The following is a 22,587-nucleotide window of genomic DNA, read 5'->3' as shown; positions in this document are numbered from 1 at the left end:
TTTTTAAACAACCTTTGTCTCCCTCTCTGCCCTCCTACTCTATTACCAATCATTAGATGATAACTAACAGCATTCTCGTCGCATTCATGTCTCTTGACTTTTTTAATCGTAATCAAATTCGACTATCCAATACTAATACAAGTATCGTATCAAGCTTGAAAAATCACCACAAAACAATATCAACAGAATTGTTTTAGCTACGACAGAATCGTTAACAGATTTACTGTTGCGTTTTTCCGAGGATTAAAAAGATCATAGAGAGGAGTAGCATGGTAGTTGGAGAGCAAAACTAATTAGTGAAATAGTTAAGAATATAAGAATGCAATGTATGTGGAAACAAGAGATGCTAAACAAGTAAAAGAGTGTAAAGAAGTTGCTGATTTTGGGAGACAATAGCGCAGTTGACAGAATAAATTGGAGATCTTTATCCAAGGACTAAATATACCTAGTGCTAATTGTCTTTTTGAGAATCATAGCCTCATTTGGACTTACCTATAGCATAGGCTTTTTTTTTAAAATTCAATTAAAGAACATGTTACATAATGGTGCCACAAATTCATAAGTCCCGTGGTGTAATGTCATCGTAATGAACAATGAGTCACACTGGCTTAAAATTTAACATAATTTTCTACGTTAGAAATGAAGTTATCATAGATGACATACTGGTGTAACACTTAACTATAGATGATAATTTTTTACCCTATTTTTTCATCTGAGCATGCAACATACTAAACATACTACCAAAAGCGGATGCACTAAGGACGCCGGGGTCAAATGAACCAACTTACCTTGGTGCCCAAACCTTAATTTATAGTAGAGGCAATGGGTTTATTTGTCTTTTACATTAAATTTGACCCTATGTTACATTGGAGTTGAATTGGGGTGCGACACTTTCATTGTTTGACAAACTAATGAAATTAAACACTTTTGTGTGGGTGTTAAGTATTGTACAATAGGATAACTTTTGAACAATATTAGGCCTTCAAATCTCCAACCTTCAATCCACAGTTACTGCACATCATTTCTTTCTATCACACTTCATCAAAATGGCAACAAAGTCTTATTAGCTACCTCTGTTTTAAATAATTTAGATCACTTTAATATCCGGTAACTTTATACCATAATTTATTATTTCTCTTTTAACCCTAAAATTCTACTCAAAATATTTTATCTTTCTTTCACTTGATTATCACAATAAAGAACGCCAAAGGTGAGCATCTTGATTGCTTAATATTGCATAAAATTAAAGTGTCCCATAATGTGTACTCGTCGTCTAATGTAGTCCACGAGTTAAGGTTAATTTTTTTACAGAAATCGACAATCATTGAATATAATGTTAATATAAACTGACTCATCTACTTCAATGTCTAGATCATAATAACCTGCGTCTAATAATATATAACCGTCGTCTAATGAAAGCCACGGAATAAGCTAATTGTCCTCTTGCAGCATTGGCCTTAATTTGAGTAGTTGATCAATGTTTTCATTCAATTAAAGTGAAGGTTTTTTTAAAAAAAAATAACTTTCTTCGTTTTTAACTCTATTCATTTTCATATGGAGGAGGCTCGAGGTTTCAATTACAAAATATGGAGTAAGGCATTTTTTAATAAGAAAACACGTCCTATCAGACCGAAATTTTTCACATATCAACTCGGCTCGAGTTTGCATACAAGTCTCATTGGGAATAGAGGGAAAGGGAAAGGGTAAGAGTAAGGGACTCCCTACTCCCAAGTTTTTCTTGTGGAGGTTTATGCCACAGCCTCTTGGTTGTAAGTTACTCCGATCCCTCCATGTTTAAATAAATGAAACATTTTAACTTTTAAGTAGTTTTAGAAAAGTTAGTAATGGGTTTTGTGGAGATCATTAGTTAGTAAAATGTTATTAAAAAATAGAGTAAATATTATTAAAAAAAATAGAGAGAAGTTACTAAAATAAGAAACATTTTATTTATTTAAACACAGAAGAAGTGCAATAGTTATCACTATACCAAATACAACTAATAGTTCCAAAATAAAATTGAAGAAAGAGATCATGCATCCAAAGAAAGTAATACATGTAATCATGTATCATACATAAATATGGAACACATTGTGTAACGGAGTATTGGAGTTTAAATCTTCAATGGTATGTTCATAGAATTACTATATTGTCTTTGGTTTCCTAACATTTTTTTTTTCTTTTTTTCTTTTTTTTACCGATCATAAACAAGCTCTTTTTTTTTCTTTTTTTTTTTTTAACATTAATTCATCCATTTTGCCTTTGCTATTCGCCTTTTCAAATAGCACGCTAACTTGTCATAAAAGTGCATCGTAAGTAAAACATAGAAGATGTGTCATGTTAGAACTGTAGTCTGTAGAAGCAACTACAAGTGTTAGTCCCATTCAAATTCCAACATTTTATTTTTTACATATCTAACCATTCTGATAGTCTTGGAGTCCCAATCAAATATCGCATTGATGATGACATTTTGCCAATTTACACATGGCACAGACTTGGAGACAACTTTAAAAAATCCCAAATATCATTGCCGATATTTTATTTATTAAACATTTAGATATTTTTTGAATAGGTAAGATGAAAAATCCAACCAAACCTTACCCCTCACACTGACTATAGCTCCTTATTTGCACGTCAACAAAAACAACCAAAGTGAAATTAACATATACTCGTACAATAAGCTTTAATAATGTTCAATACATTTCAAGGAGGCTGGGAGAAGAAGGAATACGTTCCCTCTAGATTTTCTCCTACGAAGGGTTTTTTTATTCTCTCTAAAATTTTTCCCTTGGAAGGATTTTTCTAGCATCTATTTGCTATATTTTTCCTTAGTTTTAAGGTTTTCATCCTCTTTTTTTCCTTTTCCCTCCATCACTACCACCTATTCTCTTCTTGGTCTCAATTATGAATCTTTGTAGGCGCTTCCACCGATGTTCTTATCAGTGGTAAACCCCAAAAACCTTTTAATTGCTTTCAAAAAATAGATCTCATCCTCGATATTATGATTTTCTCTTGTGTTTATTTTCATTTTATGTTTGTAAGGCAAGAGTTGACGTATTAGGGTTTCATAATCTCAATAAGAATCCAAAGGACCACATGAGTATTTTCACTCAAAGGACTACGCATGTGGATTTCAAGTCGAATCAGAGCTAACTCACAAATTGTATTATTCAGATGAAATTTTTTATTACGGCGATTGTTGATTAAATCTCGATGTATTTAGTTTTAACTTGTTATGTACTTATGCTAGAATTCTTGATTTCTTAGAAATTATATGTAAGTGTCATTTGACTATATTATATTAATGAAATCTCTTATCTTCCTGTCAAAAAAAAGGTTCAATATGTTCAATAAGTTAGGTCAAATAAACTCAAAAAAGATGTATGTTAAATTAAGATGAATAGAACATACCCTCAATCTAATCTGCAGAGCAAAGTCATTGGGTGAAGTCCTAGTTTCTACCTTACTCAATAGTTTTGGTTGGATGAGAAGGCGGTTGACACATGAAACAATAACTCAACACACAGCTAAGTGGGCTTTCCTAAGTTGATTGGATGAGAAAGTGGTTCAGTCACCAATGAAATAAAACTACAGATTACAAAAAAAAATAAAAAATAAAAATAAAATAAAAAAATAACTGAAGCAGCTTTTTTCAGGGAACACCCAGAATCCCCTCACATGTTCACATTCTCTTGTCAGCCTAAAAAATACACAGCTACACAGCATTTTAATTACTCAGCTTCCTGAATTCCATGTTGTAAGTTGTGGGCAAACCTACTTATTTACTGCATTCAATTTTACATCACCAAAATTTTTTATGATATGAGAAGGATAATAAAAATACGATTGAATGCAGGAAATTGTTTTGTTTTTTGTTTTTTATTTTTTAATTTTTTTTTTCCTACACTACATGAATTTGACCGTTTTATGAAAGAAAATATATCTCCGAATTTATAAAATGGGGAATAATATGTAACCATACATTTGATTTTTAAGTGTTACAATTCAGCCGACCATGTTAGTCAAGAAATGACACTGACCAATATTACCTTTAATGTACTATGACTGATCCAACAACATAATATTCAAAAGCATTCTATGCTAATTGTGCAAAAAGACATACTTATAAAAATGGAGGGACTAGCGGCCAATAAAAACCGATGACAGTTTCTGTCTAGAAATTGAATTTAGATCAACAAGAATTTCAGGGAAAAAGATAATTTAAGAAAAGAAACTGTATCACATGCTGCTCATTTTCTGACAAAACTGGTTATAGACATAAAAGTCCAGCTATTTATACAGATGCAGAAGTTCTTTATACTCCTGAATCCTGACAGACAAATGAGGAATGAATAATGGAAACATGAAAGTGATAAGAAATTAAAAGTTCAACTGTCAAAAATACCATAAAATTCAGAGGGTATTTTCATTGAAATAGAATTTACCTCAGCCCAACATTGACAGGCTGCATTTTGTCATACGTGATTTATCATAGAAACAATGCAATCTTGATCGACCCAAATTGTGCAGAAGTGTATCCAATTAAACGCCCGATTTCTTACTTACAGAAGGCACCAGATGTATCAAGTTGTTAATGTATCTAAGGTATAAGCAAGAAGAGAATCAAAAGGGATGGATTACTGTCTCTTGTGGATTGTATTGATGCAGTATCTTGCTTGCCATCACCCCTGGGGCATGATGGTCGAAATCTATCCTGTTTCTGTCTTAATACTATTTTTAAAAATGGCAAGTTCTTGTACGTGTCTCACAATGACTAAATACAGGACTCCGGTGTCTTAATCTATCATAAAGGTGATAAGGGTTAACTGCTCGTAATATTTTTTAAGGGAGAATATAGATGTCTAACAAGCTAGTGTACTTCGTAACGCAAGGCTAGTTACCATACAAATACGATACTAATCAAAAGAAAACTGACACTATGGGTAAGGCAATACTTTGAAAATTTTCTAAGCAGTTGAGTTACACATCAGCCGATTGTAAAGAAGTAGGATACTAGGCAGAAGTTAGGAGCAGATAATACAATTAGCAAACATAAGGTTTCAATTTGAGGCCGCTGATCTATGACAAGGTTGATAGATCATGGCTGATGTTTACCACATTTACAACACTGATTGAGGCCGCTGATCTCAACTTGTTCAATTTTGTTTCTACACTATGAACCCAAGTTTAATCCATTGGTCTACCAATAAGGCAATAACAGTAACTGAAAACTAGCATCATAATTTCTGAGCATTGCTAGTAAAATGATCCACAAATTTATTTACAAGAGCTTCCTTGCAGAAGAAACTAATAATACTACAATGAATAACCGATTTAGTAATAGAATGTAACTGCTAGGAAAGATTTTATCTCTATATTTATTTTCAGTTATCCTACAATCTTGAAACCGATTAGGAAGACTTCATCTAGGAGAGGTATTAATCCGACAGGGCTGTTAGTTTACTTATTAAGACTGTTTTATACGAAAAGGTACCAAATCAAAATCCTTACCCTTCAATGTTTAGACACTTATAGAAATCTGTGCCTTCAACAAAACCCAAAATGGTCAGAAGATTAAGCAAAGGGATAATCTTAACTAATTCATAAATCAGGTTACACTGGCATAGTTCTATATCTGTCCAGCTCCATTAATCCCCCCATCATTTTTGACATGGGGATTGGTCTTATCCACACCCAATGAATGGTTTCTGATCCACGGATTTACGTAGGGTCACTCGTGAAGCTGAAGTTGCTAAACCATCAAATACATAACTCAATAGCTTGTGGTTTACGGGCTAGGGTACATTTACACTCTTTTCTTTTGGCCTATCTAAATTCATAAATCGCAAAAAGACCAAGGAAAGCTAAACAAAAACACTAAAAGAAAGCAAAACAACGAAAAAAAAAAAAAAAAAAAGAAAATAAAGATGAGGGAACAAGAGTGGGCAGGTAGCAGCAATTAGATTGAAAATTATGGATTTGGTGATAGGTTCATTCATATTAGGAAAACGCAAACAACTAGACTAACCCACACGCTATGGCGTCAAAGCATACGCTGCAACCTAAAGGTAGGACCTGCAGGTTTTTTAAATAAAAAGAAATTTCCAAAAACCCTCCCCCTACACTAAAATACATCGTAGAAAAGCCAAAATAAATTATATTAATAGAATTAAGAAAAGAAACATCGACTTCAAATAGGGAAAAAACCGTTAGCAGAGGGGGGAAAAGCAAAACAATGGAAATAGTCGCATTATATGTGTCATTTTCGTATGACAAAAAATCGGTTGATGCTAATAAACTAATTGGTTCATGCCTTGGAAATTTCAAGTTTATAAATAAATAATGTACAGCTTTAAATTGATTAAGGAGGTGTTTGGTAAAGAGTTTTGATCAAAATAAAATTAAAAAAAAAAAAAGTTTTTTTTTTTTCCAATATAAGAAATTGACTGCTTAAAACATCTTTTTGGTGTTTGGTAAAGAACTTATAAAATCCTATTATACCCGAAGAAAAAAACTACGGAGTAATTTGTAGCAAAAATTAGATTTGTGAGCTTTTCAAAGAGATGATTCTAAATTAACAATAAAATGACTACATTATTCTGAAGTCGTAGATATATATCTTTTTAATAAAAAAAACTATAAACAAGTCCTTATTTTATATTTCACTTATTCAAACAACAAAACATCCTCTACTTTACCTATAGTCTCATGGCACGCAATTTAATGAAGGAAATAAATAAGATAAACGGATTTTTTAAATAAAAAAAAAATCCATAAAAACTAATAAGAGGACAAATTACGGTTTATGGTGATAATTTTTTTTATATAATGTGTGTTTATCTTCTCTAATATTTTCCTCAAATTGCGTGCCAATGAGCTATATTAAACCAATTAACCAAGCACTTAATAAAACCAACTAATTAAATAAAACCAACTAATTAAACCAGTTATTCAGTTAAGCTACTATAGAGCAACTTCATCTAATTACCAAATAGGGCCAAAACCTAAGATCTAAGAGGTCGAGTTGGGTAGTATGGATGCAACAAAATCAGCCTAACATAGACAGATATAAACTTCACATCAATTGCCCATATTTTTGTGTCTTTGGCTCTTTGCATTTTCTGTTCAAGCATAGTTCCATAAAAACATATCCATTGTACTCTACAGGTCAGATTATAAAATAGTAGCCAGAACTTAGAAGATCAAGAAATGGGCAATATTTCTCAAATAAGAATTGGTCTGGTAATTTTAAAAATCTCCGAGGAAGAAAAAAAATAAAATAAAAAAAATGAGTAATTGACAAAAATAATTATTTATGTATTAACTTGGAAAATACCAAACACCACCACTATTAAATTAAACAGATTATTTCATACTCAACATGGCCTACTAACTTTCATATTCTCACATGTCCTTTAACTTAATTAACTATATCCACTAACTTCACTCTACAATAAACAACTAAGTTTACAGTCCTTGCAATTTTTTTTTAATAACCCTCCCCCTGCACTAAAATACAATTAAGAAAAGAATTATGTACTTCAAATGGGGAAAAAGCATTAGCAAGTCACAGAAAAAGTGTCTGTTTCGTATGACAAAAGAAGTGGTTGATGCTGATAAAATAATAGGTTTCATGCCTCGGAATTTTCATGTTAATACATAAATAATTTACAACTTTAAATGGGTTAAGAGGGTCCTTGCCTCCTTTGAAAAGAGAATTTTGACAAAAAAAAAAAAAAAGTTATTTGATCAAATAGATGGTTGACTGCTTATTGGTGTTTGATAAAGAGCTTCTTTCTAAAATTTTATTATGCCCAAAAAAACTAATTTATAAAAATTAGATTTGGGAGCTTTTTTCAAAAAAACGATTGTAAAAGTATAATAAAATGACTTTTTTGTCCTAAACTTGTTTCTATTTACTTCTCATACCAAAAATACCAATATAGTCATGTCTTTTCATAAAAAATATATTTTTAAAAAAAAAGTTCTTGCTTTCATTTTACAATCAAACAACAAACGGTTACTACTTATCAGATAATTTAGCACACTTCTATTCAAATAGTTTATTTTCTAGTCAAGGCATCTAATATAAACAGCTAATTAAACTGTTAAACCGTTTACCAAATAGAGAATAAAACTAAGATATGAGAGGTTGAGTTGGGTAGTATATGTGCACTTGTGCAGTGGATGTTACAAAAGCAGCCTAACTTAGACAGATATACAATTCAGATCACATGCCCATGTACTTGTGTCTTTGCATTTTCTGTCAAAACACAATTCCATAAAACATTTCCGTTGTACTATACAAATGATATGTAACCAGAAGGTCAAGAAATGTGCAATTTTTCACAGAATTGGTTTAGTAATTTTCAAAACCCTAAGGGAAAACAAATCACAACAAATTTCCAATAAAAAATTAAATGAGTCACACAGATATTTACAACATTATATACCAGATAAAACAAAAGGCAGACTCATTTAAAGCAAGGCATACGTTGCAAATTTACATCATATCGCAAAGATGCCACCCTGCCTCCCCTCAGCACTCAATAACAGAAAGCAAGGGACTGGCAAGTGTGGGCGCTTAACCAACTTATCCCACCTTGCATGTCATCAGGATTAAATCTAAATGTTCTTCCACATGTGAGTTATCCTACATGGAAAGGGTAAGATAAAACTGAAAAATAGAAGCTATTACTGTCTTAGGCCCATAGAAAGAATAGCATAGGGATGTTCAAAGTTTAACCTTGCCTTTATCTCATAAACAGGTCATTTGACTTTTAAAATCAAACCTTGTTGATTTTGACCACTAGTTTCTTAAAACATATATAAAGCATAGTATGACAATACCATACCTAGAGTTAGCTCCGACTTATTCTAGTTAAGATAATGATTCTTTGAAGGTACCAAAAAAAAAAAAGAAACAAGCACATAATACTCATACATCACTTAAATTCTTTTTATATCAACAATGGTCATAATAGCCATTTCTAAATCAGGAAACGTCAATTCAAAGACATCCAAACGCATTATTACAATCTAACGATCAGATAAAATGTGTTCAAGTGATAATTTATTTTTAGCTAAGGTTAAAAATCCAATATTCCACAATATCACAGAACCAAATTGCAAATCAATCAATCAAAGCCTTAATCTCATAAGTGGGATCGGGTACATGAACCAAAAGTGATAGACCCAAATTGCAAAGGTATTCCCAAAAAAATAAAAAGCACAACTTCAGATTTAAAATGAATCAGATGAAGAGAAGATAGTACAGGCATACTTGTAATAACGAACATCCAGTAATTAGCAGCTGATTTATTCTGTTTCCGTCCACTTCATTACCCCAAATGAGCTTAAATTCACTTGAGAGGCTTGATTTACTGCAGAATCAGCAAATTTGAGCAGGCTTGCAAAGAGTGTAGTACTCTAGATCATGGCCCTTTTAGTGTGGGAAGTGCCCTCAGAGTATTATACATTACAAATTCACAACCAGGCAGGCCTCAAAGTACATGTAAGTAGCAGGCAATTGAACCTTCCATGGAAATATCTTTGAGTTAATGGTTAGTCCATTCATACGAATCAACTATACTTGCAAACCATGTAGATCTAACCACAGGTACATCTTGCACAGACAGAGCAGCCATTTAGCAGAGCAGCCATTTAGCAGAGCATCAAAGATCGCCACCTTCAGACCACCTTATACCCAAAGATCCTAACCAAAATGCAAACAAATGTGTCAATTTAATTACTACGGACCTAATGCAAACTTCCATTTTAAGATAAATAGGTTTAATATTTTTTTTTTTTTTAAAAAAAACAAAAAAAAAACAACTAATTCACTGATAGATGAGATAAAACAAGTAATAGATTAACAACTGGAATTGTATCAGTGCAAAACACGAATCAGCTTCTTATAAGTTCAATAATAAGCAATTAAATAGTTGAGAACATAGCTTATATAAATATTTGCCAATTGCAAACACAACACAGAAATCAAGATGAAATCAGCCAATGAACAACAACAAACTATTACATAGATAAATTTGTAACCTTTTGTTGCCTCAAGTGTTGGAACAGAATAAAACACACTAATTCAAGATCTCAAGTACAACATCTTTAAATTAGTTAGCTCTGCCGATTCCATACATATCAAAGACATAGCCAATGATTCCATACACATCAAAGACATAGCCAATGGAAAAATAATTGGACTGGTCATAGACTCATAGGAATTTCGGAGACAAGGAAGCATTCTTGAATTTCTTCAATTACTAAACATCACCAAGTAGTCCATTCCATTACATAGACAAAATCCATTTCTGATAAAGTAGAGTTTGAGGACCTAGTATTTACAGATAACTATAGCTGGTACCTGATACAGATACCTATATCCAACATCACAGAAATTCCTCAGTTCACCTTGAAGTTATAATACAGGTAAACATGTGATAGACAAACACAGGCACGAAATCTGAAGAGATAACAATCAGATAAAACACACAAAAATTTAAATATATATATAAAAAATAAATAAAAAAATAAAAAATAGAATAAAAAAGAAAAATAAAAAACGATAATCAAGCCCAACGAATACAAATTCACAAGCTTTTTTTTTTTTTTTTTTTTTTAATTACTAACAATTCTTAAGTTGTAGACGGATAAAAAGTCATAGATTACATGTTAGAGAATTCCGATATACGAAGAGACAGGACAAATTCTTCAAGGCTCGTTATAAACATTTCCCTAATAGTTATTTATCAATTCTCTTTGGAACAATTGTGTTACATGACAAAACTATTGGGATATAATGAAAATTCAATTAGTTTTGCTTGTTCTTAAAAATCTAATTCAACAAAGTTTTGGAAGGAACATATATTTGTTTCATACTAAGAAGAATATTGCAGATTTTCACCCAAAGTAAGCAAGAAGATATCAGGGCCATCTTAACCACCACTGGGCCCTGGTCACTTGAAATTGGCAATGGAGTTCCAATTAAAAAAATTAAAATTCATCTAGTGCATGCTACATACTTCTACCAAATTTGAACCTTACAATGAAGATACATAATCAATAACTAGTATGATTTGTAATGCAAAATTGCAAACTTGCTTATGTATGATTGTATAAACCTCCAAAAAGAAAAGATAAAAGCCATATATAAAGTTTTATAAAACCGCTACGGTACATTTCCCACTAATGAAAATTGAAAATAGAATTGAAAAAGAAGGGGTTTTTGAAACAAGAATAGGTTTTTATTTTCTTCTTTAAGTATTTCAAACTTCGAAATATCTTGTTTTTGACATTTCACCTTAAAACAAGACAAAAAAAAAGTGTTGAAGACGGGAGAGTGCATGAAAGAACCGATGAATTTTGAGAGAGGGGGGTGATTATAAATTGGTAAAAAAAAAGTGAAGAACGGATGACATGATTAATTATAGTTGGTAATTGTTGAAAATTTAATGTGAAAATAGAAGGTTGAAAATCTCAAAGAGAGAATAATTAAGAGGAAGATGCGTGAGTCGAAGAAAAAAAAAACCTTAACTAGAACTATGAGAATCAATCATGTGACAAAATGGGTCAAGGTTACTCTAAAAATTTGTGCTTAACCCCTACAACAATTACCATGCATTAGTTTTTTTTATACAGTAGATAATTACCACATTTGTTTCATATTATGTGCAACATTTACTAAAAATGTTTTTCTCTCCATTCAACACTCACATATAAATTTTTCCTAGGAGTTCGTGCAAGCTCTTTTATTGCACATAATATGAAACTCAGGTAGTATATACAATGTAACTAAGTGTTGCAGACCCTCTATATTCTTTTATCCATCATATATATATATAAGGGTCAAATGAGAAGTTCCTTAAAATGAGAAGGATTTTATGTGCATAATTTTTATACTGAATGTGCATATTTTTTGAACTAAATGTGCAAAAAAAAAAATGACCCAAATTCGACGTACATAAGTTTTGAACATAATGTGCACATTTTCTGATTTTCCAAAAAATTCAAAATTTTTATCAATTTGAAAAGCAATTATGCACATTTAGTGAAAAACTTTTGCACATTTCATCCTTCTCATTTTAAGAAATTTCATATTTTTTGCAACTTTAAAATATTTTATACCTCACAAATAATACCCAAAAGTTGCAAATATATAATATATACACACACATGAATAATCAATTTACATCACAAAAGATAAGACTATTCACAGACGTTAAATTTGTCCATTTGCGGCGCACAACATATCCAGAAAATGGAGAAAATCAACATAAACCTGATTTGCTTCGGCTACTCGCCCAATCTAACTAGGTAAAGCACAAATCCCTCAATATTCCCTTATATTGTTTCCTATTGTGTAAGTTTCTTTGCATTAACACCAAGTATATTCATTACACAAATCCTTTACAACCTAGTATAATGTAACTTCATATATGATGATAAGCTCCATTTATTCTATAAACATTCCAAAAATACTTTTCCATTTATAGAATAAATGTTTAAAGAGCTTATCACTTTCTTAAAACAAACAAAAATACATGCTCATGCATAATGAAAATATCTAACGATTATATATACTTTTGCAATACTTCTTATTACAATGATAGACTAAGACTATGTTTAGTTCACCTTATTTTTATTTATTTCAGAAAAAATAAGTTCCAATCAAATCATTGTTTTATGTGCAGTTTTTTATCATTAAATATTTTTAAATTCGTATTAAAAAATTATGAAAATTACATATTAAAAAAATACACAATATTACGAATCTAATAAGACCCCAATTGATATATTTTTTCTTTATAGATTATCATACACATAATGTCAAAGTTTAGTCAAATCAGACAATCAGATCAAACCATACCATACCTTACCAAATCAAACCACATTAGCGAAAATAAGGTGAACTAAACAAGCCCTAAGCTTTAAATCATAGATATCATACACATCCAAAACAAAAAAACTACTTTATTTCCTTGAAACTTATGAAGTCGTAATGTCCATATCATGTATTCAAGAGTGGCCAAACCTCTTTATTCATAACTAAATCTTTCCAAAGAACATGCTTTCACAATTTGAGTAACTTATCAAAGATTAATTAAGAAAACATTTCACCCTTTTTTCATTGTAGTCAGAATCACTTACCTAGAGATGTCAGTACTTCATATCATCAAGTGAATTTGTATCCTCATTGAATTTAAGATCTAACATTGTATCAGATTTTAAATTGATAATTCCTAACTTTAGATATTTCTATACGCTTAAGACAATAAGACCCATCTCTTTAGATGTTTTATACATTTTTTTCTTTGGCAATGTTTACCGAACCGCAAAGTTGATCGTACAAAATCAATGGTAACAACTCCATCTTTAATCAATTCAAACACATAGCTATGTCTAACACCAATGTGTCTTGATTTCCTGTTGTAAACTTGGCTATATGTATTAGTAATTGTTTAAACTCATGAAATTTATTAGCATCTTTGCTTCTTCAATGCTATGAATACCGATGTCATAGTTAAGTCATTAATACATATTTGCTTCTTAAAATGGCACCTCCTCCTAGAAGGAACAACTCATCTACTTGTAGACGAATAATCTTCTTTGATTGTGATCGAACTAGCATTTGAGTATCCTTCTAACATTGATCTTATATATATCAAACCATATTTAATGGTTGTCTTCAAATACTTTAGCACATGCCTTAAGGCTTGCCAATAAAACATACTAGGATTAATAGAATACCAACTCAGCTTGCCTACAGTAAAAGCTAAATCTAATCGAGTGCTTATCATAGCACAAAACAACCTCTTGATCAAGCTTGCATACTCTAATTGTGAAACTGGAATACCACTACTCGGGACCAACTTAATACTAGGATCCATAGAAGTAGAAACATAACAATTTTTGGATTTTTTTTCTTCATATCCCTACCGTTAATTTTTGATGCGGTCGAGTTTCTATTCGGCACGGTTGTACAATCCAAAATCACGGGTTTTAAAAAGTGGCGTGCTAAACAGAAAAATATTAGAAGGCAACTAAAACTATTACGTCTTGGCCGATTCACGACGTAACATAACAGCTAAGGGCTTGTTTAGCATCGTTTCTTGTTTTCAGTTTTCAGTTTTATTTTAAAACAAAAACCAAAAATAGGAAACAAGTAAAAGGTGTTTCCACTTTTTTCTTGTCAGTTTTCAAAATTAACTTGATTTTAATAAGTTTGACTAATTTTTTATTCATTACATAGTATATATCAAATGATTTTGAAAAACGAAAAACCAAAAAACCGAAAACTACAACAATGCCAAACGAACCCAAAGCTTTTATTCCATGTTTCTAAACTTGTAACATCTATGGCTCAAAAATGCGTCCATATCGTCGCAAATCAGTCCTTATATAAGGGATTTGAAGTTTACTAAACTGAATTTGTCCGGATATGCACAAAACCCCGCGATTAGGGGTGGTACATCAGTTTTGAACAAAAACTTGACAGCCTCAAACGTTATTGACGGAATTTTGAAGAAAAAAACCCATACTTTTTAAGTTCACTAACCAATTTTTTGGTGAGAGCTTCCGACTTCTCCATCAAAGATAGTCAATTAAGATGGGCTGAAAAATATCATAAGTGTTGATTGGTCTTTTTAAATAATGGAATAGTTGGGTATGATTGTACAAGTGTGACAGTGGGAAGTTAACTCTTAACTCTTTTACTTTTTCTTTGAATTTTTAACTAACCCCACCGACTACACCCCTTCTCTTCCCCTCTTCTTTTTTTTACTTACCCGTGTGATTCACTGATCCGCCCTTCCACCCCCCCTACCAAACACAATAGGAATTTTAATTTTAAAGTACTTGTAAAAAAAGTTATAGTAGTAATAAAAAGGGTTATATCACAATTTCTCTCAAAGTAAGCAAGAAGAAATAAATAATACTTCCTCCATTTTATATTACTATACTTCATTAAGGCACAAATATCAAGGACAAGTTGAAAAGAAAGCTAAAAGACAATATTGCCCTTACCCACTACTCATGCTTGCAGACCAAAACCCTCCTACCCTTCCCTGTCACTGTCACCCACCTCACCACTACAACTCTACAACCTCCACCAAAAATACAACCCCTTCACTACCGCAACAGCACCGGCTAACCCTTGTCTCTCCTCTACGGCGACCACTCCGCTCAAACCATCTTTCATCACCAAATTCGACCACTACCAAAAATGCCGTCAAAAACTGCTGGCCAAATTCGACCAAATTTTTTAGAAATTGCTGGCCAAAAAATGTCTAACAATTGCTGGCCAAGTTCGACCACCCCTAAGCAGATTTTTCAGAAATTGAGAGCTTGGTGTATGGTCAAATTTGGCTATGGTGGTTTCAGATCTACAATTGCTGGCCAAATTCAACCACCATGGACTCGATTTTTGTGAACTTTAAACGCTTTTACAAATTAAGGTAGTGACGGCGCACGGTACAACCGTGGAGGTGACAAGAGAGGGTGTGAGGGGAGGAATTTGGAGACCATTGACGGTGAAGAGGGATAAGGGTGATGATTGATGTTGCGGTGGTGTTTCAAAAATATTGTTAGGGTGGTGGAGATGGGTGGCTGCCATGGATAACTTGGAGGAGGGAGGGAGGGAGGATATGGACCGGTGAACTATGAAAAACTAAGGGGTTGAATTATTGAGGTGAGAGAGAAGGGGGTAAGGTAACAAAGGGTATATGGTTTTAATTATGTTGAAAATGTGAGGGTAAATAAGTAAAAGTATAGTATTAAATTTGCCAAAAAAGGAAACACATCAAGTAAAAAGAAACTTCCTAAAAAAGAATACACGTCGAGTAATAAAGAACAGAGGAAGTATATTCTTCTATCCATCATATATGTCATATATATAGACATATAGTAATATATGAAGAATCAATTTATACCCCAATAAATTTGATGTTCCAAACACTGACGTTGCACCTTGCACATTTACCAGACCACCTGCCTTATCGAGCACACAACAAAACTTAGGAAATCGTCATGCTTTCCAAATTGGGTGCACAACATCGTCACAAAATTGAGAAAATCAACGTAAACTTGATTTAAACCTTGCCATAGTTCAAACCGGGCAAAGCACAAATCAAGTAAAATTGTCTTACATTGTTAGCTATTGTGTAATTTGTTTTGCATTAACATTAACTATATATATATATATATATATATCCTAGTATAATGTCAACTTTATATATGATACATAAGCTCATTTATCCATAAATGTTTGAACATTACGTGGAAAAATTGCAAAGCACTAAAAAATAATGTTACCCTAATTATGATGTTTCATTACTCTTGAAAATGAAATTAATCAATGCTCTCGGCGGGTTAGATAACACCCATATAAGTTAGGCCAATTTATGCATCACATCATGGAATAAAAAATTAAAAAAAAAAATTATAATAACATTTCTATTACACCGCTTTTGGCTCATGTCATGTAAAATGGTGACATTAATCATCCGGAAGAAATGGTAGACATTGATCAAGACGCATCCAGAAAAAATGGTGACATTCATCAAGACGTGGCCCACGGAATTAAGTCGGGGTGACTTAAATGGTAAACAGCCACAGGAATGTTACGTGACCGAAGCATTCCTTTACATTTGAAGGGGAAATTCTATAGGACTACCATAAGACCGGTGTTGCTCTATGGTATAGAATGTTAGACTTTTAAGAAAGAGCACATTAAAAAAAATGGAGGTTACGAAAATGCGCATGTTAAGACAGATGTGCGGGAACATTCTAAGAGATGGAATAAAAAATGAAGTTATTCGCAAAAAAGTGGGTGTCGCAGGCATTGCAGACAAACTAAGGAAGAATCGTCTACGTTGGTTCGGGCATGTAAGATGGAGACCCAAGGTGCACCGATACGAAGAGTGGAAGAGTGGGAATATGGAGAGGTTAAACAAGGTACAGGGAGACCGAAAATAACTTGGTTAGAAGGATTTAGGATGGATATGAAACTTATAGATTTGCATGAGAATGAGGTATTTGATTGTAAGGGATTGAGGAAGATTTTTGTGGATGACTATACGAAATAATCACTTTTGGTTCATGTAGCCGACCCCACTTATGGGATTAATACTTTGATTGATTGATTGATTACATAGCTTTTGATCAAAGTACTAAAATTAATGGTGGTTTTCATTTCTTATATGAACAAATTATATTAGGATGTGCACAAGAAATATTAATTAACGCAGTGAGAAGTTATCTCCACTAAAGGCACCTTGAGGGTGGGGATCACTTATCCACCGCCTCCCCCCTTCTTAAGTGTGGGACTTTGTATCACAATTCCTTATACTTTATTAATATTTTATATAGGTTTGGTGATGATGGAAATCCGAAAATATATCAATAAAACTAAGTCAAGAGCTAATGAAATAATCCATATAGAAACGTTTAAAGCAAAAGTGATCAGTAACGACTTAACGTAAAATAGATACCATAGTGTGAACTTTTTATCGATAGCAATGTTGAATATATTTTACAATTTATTGTTATTAATGCCTTATGAGAAAAATAAGTGTGAAGCATTGCCACAAATATGCCTTTTTTTCATAAAATCACAAATTGTGTCAACAACACTTCACAAATGCTAAAAAGGTAGCCATCTATTTCGAGTTAATAAAATTAAGACATTTTAAATGTGATCAATCTACACGGAATAATCAAATTTGGTTCATGTACCTGACCCTACTTATGGGATTAAGGCTTTGATTGATTGATAGATTCTAAATGTGATCAATAAACAAATGCGTTAGTGCTTCAAAGTTATAATCCTTGTGAAAACTTATCCCATAAATGCTAGAAATTCCACTATTTTGATTGATAACATTAAGATAATAAAAATTTAAAAGTGTGATAAATTAACAACGCAACAATGTTTCAAACTTAAAGTCCCTATGAAAATTTATGATAATACTACTACAAGTCTACAATGTCTTTTACACTAATTAGCCTAGATAATGTAATGATTGCTTGTTATCAAGTTTCATATAATAAAGAATTTCTGAATAAGTAGATACAATGAGAAAGAAATATTGTTTAAATCATAAGATGCTTTAATTATTGTCATAATTTGGATATGACATTTGGAGCAATAATTAACTACATGTTTGTTGAATGCATTTAAGTTTATCTAACATGCTGCAATCTACAAGGAGAGAAACTTAGAAATTAGAGATGCGTAGATTCTTTGATTCAAGAAGAGTTTATTATATGCAATAGGATATATCCACAAACTTAAAACATCAACATAGTCATCTATGTCGCAATTTTGATTTATTAAGACAATTTAGTCATTTGTTTTGCATTTTTGATATTTAGATTACAAACATGATATTCAAATCAATTTTGGTTTTGGATTTTGGTTAACATTGCTAGTTAGTATATGATTTGGCAGTTCTGTACATCTACCAAATCTCATGCAATATTGGGCACAAACTAGAAATTGAGTTGTTATGGTTTAGCCTTTGAGGGTGAAACAAGCCACTCGAAAGCTTGTGTTTTATCATTTAATTCTATAACTTCACTTAATCAGTCTTATTTACCATTTTCAGTCATTAATGTTCATCATTAAATTGTCCTAGCTAACTCAATTCATTAATACTCATAACACTGCTTCAGTAAGCAACCACTTCTCACACACAGTCACGCTAACTAACTATGAGGATATCTTTCCTAGAGAGGCATGTCTATATATTATTTTGGCTTCGTTGTTATCATCTTAAAAAGTAATCTCATGATGTCAGGAAATAATGTAGCACAAATAAGATCAAATAAACAACCAAGTTTAATTCACAGAGTGAATTTCAAGTGAAAAGAATGAAGTATTTCTTGTGATCTTACTAAAGACTACTCCGTAATATATGTTCCCAAATCCCTGCAGCACAGACATTATGTATCTTGAATTCTAGACTATTCAAGATACACAACAGCGCAACAAAATTAGCACAAAACTGGACCCTGACAACCCAGGAGTAGTAGCAGAATAAAATCAGAGCACAGATCAATAATAAAATTATACATGAGCTGGAAGATACAATAATATATGGAGCCCCAGCTGCATTTAATGCCCTATTGAATTATTGATTGAACCTAACTTGCTTTTGTGGTTCTATTCTATATAAATTTTGCCATTTTAACAAGAAAAGTGTTAAACTACTTAACCATCAAAAACAAACACAAAGTCATCCCATCCAGTATCAAGAGGAAATTGAAATAAGACACATACTTATATTACTTCCAGCCAAATTTATAGGTATATACATGTAAAATAACAAATGTCAAATGATGAGACTCTATTGGGGAATAAAACTTACCCTTCAAACAGCCAGCCCTTGTTCCCTAGCTTTCTTCAACCATTTCAACGTACTTTCCAATGTAGAATAGGCAGCAGCATCGGTCAAACTTTTACTCTCAACAGCATAATCAAAAACCTCATACGCCTCTGCAACTCTGCCTTCTCTACATAATCCTCTCAAACAAGTAGCATAAGAAGAAGTCTCAAGAATCACACCTCCGGCTTTCATAGCGCCAAACAATTCCATCCCTTTATCCAACAACCTTGATTTACACAATCCATTAAGCAATGTATTATAGGTGCACGCATTCGGGCTACACCCTTTAGCTTCCATCTCACAAAGCAATTTCATAGCGCCCATTGCATCTCCTTCTCTACACAAACCATTCATCAACGATGTATAAGTAACCGCATCAGGTGAATAACCCGCTTCTTCCATAACTTCCAAATACTTTCTAGCCTCCTTAACTCTCCCAGTTTTCGACAACCCAAAAATAAGTGTATTATAAGTCACAATATCAGGTTCCACCCCTTCCTCTTTCATCTTCTTATAAACCTTGACAACTTCATTACCAAGACTCAAATTACAATACCCTTTCATGATGGTATTATAAACATAACAATCAGGCTTAAAACCATTCTCACTTAGCTCACTCAACAACCGGGTAGCCTCACGAACATTCTTACTATTACACACATTATCAATCAATATAGTATATGTAACCAAATCCGGTTTCAACCCAAGTGAATGCCGTAACTCATCAATCACCCTATAAACCATAACCATTGACCTATTCTTACACAAATGCTTAACAAGAAAATTATAAGTATAATAATCAGGGATTACAGAATTCTTACAATGCAGCTCATTGATAAACTTCACAGCATCCTCATCATACCCGGACCGACAAAGCGTCCGAACGGCGATATCAACGGTAACCGGATCCGGGTGAAACCCATGAGAAGCCATAAAATCAACAGCTTGTGAAACATGAGAAAGAGGGGAATCAAGGGTTTTTGAATTACACGATTGAGAAATCAAAATGTGGAAGGAAGAACGATCAGGGGAAAAACAAGGTAGGGTTTTAACCATATGATTGAATAAAGAGAAAGAATCATTCAAAGGAGCAATTGAAGAATAAGATTGAAGAAGGGAGTTGTGAAATTGAAGATCAATTGGGGTTTTAGGGTTTGAAATTAAGGAATTGATTAGGGTTTTAGCATCGGAAAGATTAGGGGAAGTGATTGGAGAGGATGAATTAGGGTTTAAGGAGGGTTTAAGCCCTTTTGGAGGTAAAATTGATTTGGGTTTATTGGTGTTGCGAGAGAAATTGGAGGGTTTAGAGGGTTGGTTTTTGAGAAGTTGGGTTGCTGTTGATCGGAGAGTTGCCGGAATCTTACCCATTTTTCTGGGTTGCTCAATTCAAATTTGCTTCAGCAAAATGGCTACGCGACTTTCCTTTTGCTTTGTTGTATTTTTTTACACACTCCTTTCTAAGGGAGTTCCATTTTCTTGTATGGATAAACATGGGATGTTTCAATAGAGAAAATCTCAGGGCTTCTTTTTCCTACATAATTTGTATTTTATGACAGTTTGTTAAAAGACGACTTTCTAATTATATGATGATATTGTATGTTTGTGGATATAGAAGAAAGCAAAGGAACAAATAAAAGAGTCGGTTGTATTTTCTACTTCTTCTTTCATAGTTCACAAGATAGTGAATTTATTTATAGGCAAATATTGTCATTAAAATATTATACATGATTGTACTTTTAGACAAATTATTGTCCATAATAAATTCATGTGATAAGCTACAAGTTACCATGCTACAAGTTATGTGAACTTCATTTTGACATTTTCTCAACACTCCCCCTTGAAGTTCGCATGAAATGGGGTATGGGTTGCCTTAAAGGAAAATATTATATGCTTTGATATACTGCCTCGTTAAAAACCTTGTCAGGAAAAACCCAGTGAGATAAAAACCTGATCGAAGTGAAAAGAGTGCAGTGTATATAATACTCCCCCTGATTTCAACATAGTTCACGAAGATGACGCATTCCAATTTTGTGAACTAATTGCTCAAATTTCTTAGAAGGAAGTGATTTGGTAAACAGGTCGGCAAGGTTGTCACAAGACTGAATTTGCTGGATATATATTTCCTCATCCTTTTGCAGATCATGTGTGAAGAATAGTTTTGGGGATATATGTTTTGTTCAATCTCCCTTAATATATCCCTCACTTACTTGAGCGATGCATGTTGTATTGTCTTCAAAGATGGTGGTTGGGTTTTCTGTTATTGCTTTCATTCCACACTCCTTTTGGATATTACTAATCATCGACCTCAGCCATACACATTCTCGTCCTGCTTCATAAAGTGCTATCAACTCTGCATGATTTGAGGATATCACGGTCAATGTCTGTTTTGTTGATTTCCATGATATTGCTGTGCCGCCATAAGTGAACAAATATCCATTTTGTGACTTGGCATTTTGAGGATCCGATAAGTATCCAGCGTCTGCATATCCAATGAGAGCAGCATCTTGTTTCGGTTCATAATATAAACCAAGGTCTTGTGTCCCTCGTAGGTACTGGAGTAAGTGTCGGACTCCTTTCCAATGTCTGTATGTCGGTGCATTGCTGTACCTGGATAACAAGTTCACAGAGAAAGCTATGTTGGGTCTAGCGTTGTTAGCTAAGTACATTAAGGCTCCAATTGCACTTAAGTATGGTACTTCTGGACCCAGAATTTCTTCATTTTCTTCTCGGGGCCTGAATGGATCGTTTTTCATATTCAAAGAACGAACAACCATTGGGAAGTTGATTGGGGTTGCTTTGTCCATGAAAAATCTTTTCAAAACTCTTTTTGTATAGTTTGATTGATGGACAAAAATACCATGACTCAAATGCTCAATTTGCAATCCAAGGCAAAATTTAGTTTTTCCAAGGTCTTTCATCTCAAATTCTTTCATCAAGTATTTTGCAGTTTTCTTAAGTTCATTTGGGGTTCCGATGATATTCAAATCATCAACATAAACTGCAATAATAGCGAATCCTGATTGTGATCGCTTTATGAAAACACAAGGACTAATTTAGTTGTTCTTGAACCCTTCTCTCATAAGGTATTCACTGAGACGAATATACCACATCCTTCCAGATTGCTTCAATCCATAAAGTGCCCTTTTTAGTTTTATGGAAAGTAATTGTCTAGGTTTGCGGTTTTCTGGTAGTTTTA

General features: G+C 32.8%; 1 protein-coding gene across 1 annotated transcript; it reads right to left on the bottom strand.

The window, feature by feature from the left end:
- Positions 1-9,110: 9,110 nt before the first annotated feature.
- LOC110697945 (pentatricopeptide repeat-containing protein At2g17670-like) lies at positions 9,111-21,006 on the bottom strand. The gene is made up of 2 exons (XM_021875348.1): positions 19,374-21,006; positions 9,111-9,712 (listed from the first exon to the last, which is right to left on the bottom strand). Exon 1 carries the CDS (start codon positions 20,757-20,759, stop codon positions 19,377-19,379), a length of 1,383 nt encoding a protein of 460 aa, XP_021731040.1. The 5' UTR covers positions 20,760-21,006; the 3' UTR covers positions 9,111-9,712; positions 19,374-19,376.
- Positions 21,007-22,587: the final 1,581 nt, after the last annotated feature.

This window comes from Chenopodium quinoa, unplaced genomic scaffold (assembly GCF_001683475.1).
Source record: "Chenopodium quinoa cultivar QQ74 unplaced genomic scaffold, ASM168347v1, whole genome shotgun sequence".
NCBI classification, from domain to species: domain Eukaryota; kingdom Viridiplantae; phylum Streptophyta; class Magnoliopsida; order Caryophyllales; family Amaranthaceae; genus Chenopodium; species Chenopodium quinoa.
The sequence above is the reverse complement of the archived record's forward strand: the minus strand, read 5'-3'. Positions and strand labels throughout refer to the sequence as shown.

Bases quoted from the DNA above. Each gene is read 5' to 3' on its own strand.
- LOC110697945 (XM_021875348.1), bottom strand. From the start codon at position 20,759: ATGGGTAAGATTCCGGCAACTCTCCGATCAACAGCAACCCAACTTCTC.